Source organism: Solanum pennellii, chromosome 1, assembly GCF_001406875.1.
Source record: "Solanum pennellii chromosome 1, SPENNV200".
Lineage (NCBI taxonomy): Eukaryota > Viridiplantae > Streptophyta > Magnoliopsida > Solanales > Solanaceae > Solanum > Solanum pennellii.
This window is the reverse complement of record NC_028637.1, coordinates 89,444,796-89,452,453: the sequence shown is the minus strand read 5'-3', so window position 1 is coordinate 89,452,453 and position 7,658 is coordinate 89,444,796. Positions and strand designations below refer to the sequence as shown.

Below are 7,658 nucleotides of genomic sequence, written 5' to 3'. Positions count from 1 at the left end.
CTTCTATGTTCTAACTTTTAATACATATACAAATTGTAATATATATATATATATATAATATTATTATTATTATTTTATTTCTTAAATATGTTAATTGGCATATACAAAGTAACAAAACTACGAAGTTGACATTTTCATATACTCTGAATGTTACGGGGTGAAAAATATTGAATAAATTATTTAAAATAAGAAAATAATTTTATACTATCTTATATAATTTTAATTATATTTTCTATTTTTAACGTATAAGTAAAAAGCACATATACTCTGAATGTTATGGGATGAAAAATATTAAATAAATTATTCAAAATAAAAAATAATTCTACACTATCTTATATAATTTTGATTATGCTTTCTATTTTTAACTTATAAGTAAAAAGCATACGGTAAGTATTGATAAAGTCAAATTAATTTATACTCCAAACTATGATAATATAGAGTCTAAAAATAGCTCATAGATTCATATAACTATAACTCTACTAATTATAGAAAACAGTTTGATTCCAACTCAAATTAAGAATGACATTTAGCGTAATTTTTGTTTTTAACATAAATAAATATACTAATTAAAATAAATTAGTGTGCCACGTGGCAAATAATAATTTCGAGAAGACATAAATGCCCCGGTAAGGTCGCTGGGATAAAAGTCCCATGTTCGGCGGCTCAATATTCCATTTCCGTGTCTGTCGGTGACGTGCAATATAGTAATTCTATACAACTTCAAGGGTATTATCGACAATTAGGAATATCAATTACAAATAAACAGCATTTTCTTTTATATTTTTTTCAGTAGAAACTTTTTTTGTATCATAGTTGGAATCTTCTTGTTCTTTGATTATTCATTGTCCAATATACAATAAGCTTATCATTTTCCTTGTTATACTTTTATGCTGCCTTAAAAGCTTTGACAAACTTGGCTCTGCTTTTTCTTGAAGCTTTATTACTTGTGAGTTTCACTATATTTATTTAGCTTCTTTTTTTTTCAGTACATTTTTTATTGAAAAAGAAGTTGTGGTACTACTTATTTTCTTGTTTCAAGAATTGGGTATTTATTGATTTTCTGATGTTTGTCAGATACTTAATGTAAAGATTTAATCTTTTTTACTAGTAGGTGAGTTTTTTTCAAGGTTCATGGTGGGTTTGTAGATTGTACAGTTCTTGCTGTTGGTGTCAAAGATTTGAGGGAAAAGGTAAAGCTTTTTTATGGTTCTTGGTTGTGCTGTTGGAGTTTGGTGAGTTGGTGCCAACATTGACAAGATGTTTTCTTCTCAGATGCCTGAGAAAGCGGGAAATTTTGGGTGGGGTATGAGGTCTAATAACCCCAAAGTTCAGTGGTGGTTTAAGCTATTGACAATGGGTGTTTTTCTTGGTATCTTGATTGTGTGGGGGATTGATGGTGTTAGTGTGGGTAGTTTTCAGAGAGATTTTGTTTTGTTGAAGGTGAATAGTTCAAGAAAGTTTAGTCCTGGCTTTAAAGATTTTAGCTTTACTAATATTTCTTTAAGACCTCATTCTGTAAATACTCAACAGAATTTGAATCGAGATTTTGCCCGAAAAAATCTTGCTCCTAAAGTTGAACCTCAACCAGTTAATTTGACTGAAAATCAAGGTAATGCTCCTGATTTCAGTCTTGAAATGGTGTCTAATAAGGAACTAGAATGGGTAGAGGATTCAAGACCAGGAGTTTTTAGGTGGATTTCAGCTGAATTAGAGGCAAACTATTCGTCGAATCTTCTTACTAAGTGGTTGGCTCCTGGTGGCGAGCCTTGTAGGGATTCAAGAACTGTGGATGTAAAAATCCCTGCTTTGGATGGTCGTGAGAATATTGAGTTGTCAACTGGGGATATTCATGAGTTTTTTTTTCATGCATTGGATGATTCTGGGAAACCTCATTGTTTGGGTGGTGATTATTATGAAACTGATATTTCTGGTGAAACGTGGAAGTCTAGGCCTCCAATTAAAGATTTTGGTAATGGGACTTATCAGTTTTCCCTGCAAGTCCACCCTGATTTTGCTGGAAATTACAATCTTACAATCATCCTACTATTTCGACATCATGAAGGCTTGAAGTTTTCGCCTGTAAGATTTGCATTTGACAAGGTTCTGCGCGTGATCCCAATCAAATTCTCCAAGTCCTCTGTTGATTTACCTGAAATATCTCAATGCAAGAAGTCAGATCTTGTTAGAGATGTTTGGTCTGGTCGATGGACTCGTCATGCCAAGAATGATAGCTGTCCAATTAGTAGAGATGGGAGATACAGATGCCAAGAACCAAATTTCCCATGCCAAAAACCATGGTGTGATGGTCCATTGGGATCCTTGGAGAGCAATGGTTGGGTATATTCAACACATTGTTCATTCAAGATGTTCTCAAGTGAAGAAGCATGGAATTGTTTAAAGGATCGTTGGATTTTCTGGTGGGGTGATTCGAATCATTGTGACACAGTGCGAAACATCCTTAATTTCATTTTAGATGTGAATGATATAAAGGACGTCCCAAGAAGATCTGATTTGAACGTCACCAACCCGAGGAATCCATCACAAACAGTTCGATTTACTAACATCTTCAATGGGCATCATAACCAAACAGGAAATTATCAAGGCTTGAATTCATTGAGAGATGCTGGCTATAGAGAACTTTTGAAAGGCTACTTCTCTGGACATGTTGTTCCAGACACTATAATCATGAATTCAGGCTTACATGATGGAGTGTATTGGCCTAATGTTAGGCATTTCATTGAAGGCGCGGACTATGCTGCATCATTCTGGGCTGAGGTATTTAATGGGGTAAGGCAGAGAGGGTTGACACCACCCGAAGTCATATATAGGACCACAATTACCACCGGAGGATATGCTAGACAATTAGCATTCAATCCAAGTAAAATGGAGGCCTTCAATGGTGTAGTCTTGGATAAGTTTAGGGCATATGGTTTACTTGATCGCGTCATTGATGATTTTGACATGACTTATCCATGGCACTACGACAACAGATGCAATGACGGGGTGCATTATGGCCGTGCTCCTGCCAAGTTGAAGTGGAGGGATGGCCAGATTGGGCACCAATACTTTGTGGACATTATGCTTGGTCACGTGCTGATCAACACGTTATGTGCAAGATAGATGATGGCGAGTTACCTTCTGAGATGCACAGGTAACCTTCAAGCAATTGATGGTGCATTTCAAGCTTGGTTACTAGAATTGAATTTTGCAAGTTATATTCTTGATCTATTTTTATGTATTTTACTGTTATTATGTTTTCTGGATTTTCTTCCACGTTGTAGGCCAATACTAGAGGTTGTATAGGTGATTACTATAGAATAGTGTTTATTATTCATTTTTTGAGCTTCTTGTAGTCCTATTTGCTTGGACTAGTGTAAGATGCTATGAATATTACTATTACCATTTGCTCCATTCATTTATTTATTTCTTTCTTTTCACCATCAAATGAAAACAAAATACCTGTTGTGCTTTAGAGTTGATGGCTAAAATCGCGGATGGTAAGCACCCTCACGTCCAACCTAAGGTTATGAAGGGCAAAAATGTGGGAGCTTTTAGGGAGGAATGCAATAGTAGATGACTAAAGTATTCCAAAATTATCACAGTTTTGCGAGTTTCATATTTGGGTCTTCTCTGCTAGATTCAACTCTTTCTATTGAACTAGCTCATCAGTGCGCTCATTAAGATGTTGGCTATCCATGTTCTTAAGTGATATTTTTTTTTATTGGGCATTTAGATATGCGATTTGGGATCATGATTTCAGTATTCTCCAAGAGCAAGATTTGAGATTCCAAATTCTGATTTCAATGAACTATAAGTTAATATTTTGTAAGAAAGACTCATCATCTTAAATTTTGCAAAAAATAATAATTCAGGTTCGATATGAAGAGATTGTTTTAACCATGTAAAAAGAAATTATATTAAAGAATTGTTAGTTACTACTTTTGTTGACTAGTGAATCTTAATAAAATTCTCTCTATTTGATAGTTTGTAATTTGAAACATTTTAAAAAAATGGAGGGATATGTGATTTATCAGTGTAATGTCTTAAAATATTTCAGTATCTTGCTCATAAAGTATCTTGCTTATAAACTATATGTTTTGCTCATTTTAATTGTTGTAATAGTACTATTTATTTAATGAAAAGACGGAATGATGTATTAGGTTGAAGATTTAGTTATTTACTTGAAAAACTAAAGATCAGTTCCCAATTTTTATTTATTTTTTAATAATGCATTTATATTCTAAAAATTGTAGATTCTAGAATATTTGTTGTTATGTTGGAATCTTTGGACAAGTTTTTTTCACCCATTGTTTTGTTTCTGTCTTTCACATTCACCTTGTGAATTAATGTCAGCTTTATCAGAATCCCCTCATATGTTTGCCCTTTAATTAGAAGAGAAGAGTTGATAAGAGGTATCAACCGCAAAAAAACGATAGAGTTAAATTTATATGACCCGTGTGAATCGGTTGATTTGGTTTAATTTTATATATTATTAGTTTGATTTATTGATTTTCGATTTTTAAATATGTTAAATCAATAATCAAATTAATAAGATGTTTTTTATTGGTTCTCGATTTATAGGTTTTGGTCCTTATATTAATGATTCGATTTTCAATTTAACCAATAAAAAAATACTTATAAATAAATATATGACTTTTCTAGTAAATTTGATGCAAAAACACAATAATGTAACTTTACAAATGCTCATAAAATAGAAACAATAAGAACAAACATGAAAAGAACTATACAAGTGTAACACAGAGAAAATTAAGAAGAATACGTTCTTATTTAGATTTTAACGTTTTGCATAATGTAAAATTGTGAACTTAAAGTTATTGTGAAGTGTGAATTGAAGGCTAAAGGACAAAGATAGTAACTAGTAAGTTATTGAGATTTATATATATTCATATACAAGTAAAAATAGTAAATTACTAGTCTTAATGGGTTATTGGTTTACCCAATAACCCAATATATAAAATCATATGTTTGCCCTTTAATGAGAAGAGAAGAGTGGACGAGAGTTCTTAACCGCAAAAAATGGTACAGTTAAATTTGTATAACCAATATATATGCATTCAATTGACAGAATTGATGTAAACATTAAGGCCATTTTGGAAGGACACCCTGATAACTGTATTTAGTGTAATTGGTGTAATTATATTGTTTGTCTGTTTGTCCTGTTTGATTGGAGAGAATAATTACTTGGTCAACAGGTAGTTAATGTAATTGACAGGGGTAATTACACTCTACAATTCACATGTCCTCGTTGTGAATTGCTGGCAATTACATGATCACTCTTTATTTAATTTTTTATATTTCTATTTTTATTTTTTTACTTCTATTATTTTATGTTTTTATTTTTATTACTGTACAAAGTGATTTTATTCAACTTTTTCATATTATCTATTTCTTTATGTCATGCTTATTTTCTCATTAGCATAATTTATTAGTATTCTAAGTTTTAAAGTAAAATCGAATTTATTGTTAAGTAAGATTATAGACTTACGTTTTTTTAAAGAAAAAAAATAAAAATAAATCATGTTATGCATGCTATGTAGAAATTTGCTATAAGAGTATTATGTTAATTTTTTTGTTTTGAATTTATAACTTATGTTATATTTTCAGTTTCATTTGTTTTAGTAATATTGAATTCAAATTGCACATCATTTTTTAATTAGACTTGATGGATTATATTTTTGTCAAACATTTAATAACTTATGAAATTTTATTTGAATATTAATATTTTTATCAAACATGCATTTCATGATGTTCGTATAAACTTCATTCTTTTAGTTTTTACAATCAATTCAATTGAAATATATTAATTTGAAAAAATATAGATCAATTACATTTTCATAATATTATTTTTAAAATTTAATATTATTTTATGATTGTAATTGTGCATCCAAATAAAATATGTGTATTTACACAGTGGCATCCAAAAATGACATGTGCAATTATATTGTGGCAACCAAACATGTCAGTATAATTATTAGGCTGATAATTACTATCCTAAAATTACACCAATTTTAATTATCAGATGATTTTTCCAAATAGACCGTAAACAAAACAAATGTTATGATATTAAATAAAGTCTAAAGTTCTAGAAATTAACATAATCTAGACTTGAGTTCACTTAGAAGTCCATGATGACAACTATGAAGAATAGTGAGAAAAGATTAAGTAGTACTCTTTCAATAATCAATAAGTCTCTATGCTTGTGTCATACACCAACAATTTAATACTTAATATGGACTAGAGGGAGTAGAACAAAACTTTTGATTCCCTAATTATTGGTAATTCATGATTTTGGTTCTTTTGGCATACCATCACTTTAGTCTCTATGCTTGTGAAGTTAAACAAATTTAATGAATTATTAATTGTATCTATTTCTTCCCAAGTTAGTACTCGTGTGTCATGTTAATTTATATTGTTATTTCATATTTTGAGGATAATAATTCTAAAAATAGTCTAAATATAAGATCAAAGCACAAATGTGAATTAATTAAAAGCACAAATATGCTTAATAAAATACCACAAGAATCAAAATCAAAATTCATCAGTAATGTGAGGTCAAAAGTGTTATTTCCACCCCACCCCCAAAATAATACTTCATTAATAAAGACCAATTTGAATTGCCATTTGCTATGGCATCATCTTCTATAAGTGTTAATTGAAAGCTAGTGATTGCAATTTGCAAACAGAATTATCATAATTTAGTATATTAAAAAAAAGAAGACAAAAGATTGATTGTGACATCACATTAATGAAAGCTTCTCCTCGATCTTTTTCTAAATAGTTTCAAAAGATTCGTGTAGGTATTTACTACCTCCGTCCCATTTTATATGTCACATTTTGAATTTCAAGAGTCAAACAAGTTTATCTTTTTCTAAATAATTTTCAAAAGATTCATATAGGTATTTACTACCTCCGTCCCATTTTATATGTCACCTTTTGAATTTCAAGAGTCAAACAAGTCTATCTTTGACTGTGAGTTTTTCATAGATCGTTTAAACATTTTGAATTATCAATTATTGTGACTCATAGTACTTTTTACATAGTTTATAAATATGTAAATTTCATTTCAAATAATTTAAGATTTCATGCGCGCATTCCCGATCAAACTTAATCTGTTTGACTCTCAAAATATAAAAGGTGTCATATAAATTGAGACAGAGAGAATTTATCTTTTCTAAAAGTGAATCTATTATTTTTAGTTATGATTTATATCACACCTTTATTGGGAATAATAAAGACGATCCCTTGATAAATTTGTATAAGAAAATTGACGTATTAATTGATTTACCTTTTTATTTATCAATTTATTTGTGTGTAGTACGTTGAACGAAATAAATATAATAAAGGTAACGACTATTACATTTGTCCAAAATAGTACTCCAATGGCTCCTACTTGGTATTCTTTGCTCATCAACTTTGTATCATCTCTATGAACTTGGACAAATTTGAATGTGTATAAAGATCTTTCTATTTTATAAATGAGATAATAAAATTTTATTCTTTTAGTCTGATCATATGCGTAGCACAAGTTACGTAATATTGAAAAATAAATATAATTTTTAAAAAAATCCGTTCATGTTCTCTAATCAAATGCATTTAATCAACATAAAACTCAAATTAAAATAGTTATTGTAAGTATG

At 30.0% G+C, this 7,658-nt stretch overlaps 1 protein-coding gene across 1 annotated transcript; it reads left to right on the top strand.

The window, feature by feature from the left end:
* The first annotated feature begins 783 nt into the window (after nt 1–783).
* Nucleotides 784–3,419, top strand: LOC107007636. The gene is made up of 2 exons (XM_015206332.2): nt 784–946; nt 1,112–3,419. The coding sequence occupies exon 2, from the start codon at nt 1,258–1,260 to the stop codon at nt 3,118–3,120; it is 1,863 nt and encodes a 620-aa protein (XP_015061818.1). The 5' UTR covers nt 784–946; nt 1,112–1,257; the 3' UTR covers nt 3,121–3,419.
* Nucleotides 3,420–7,658: the final 4,239 nt, after the last annotated feature.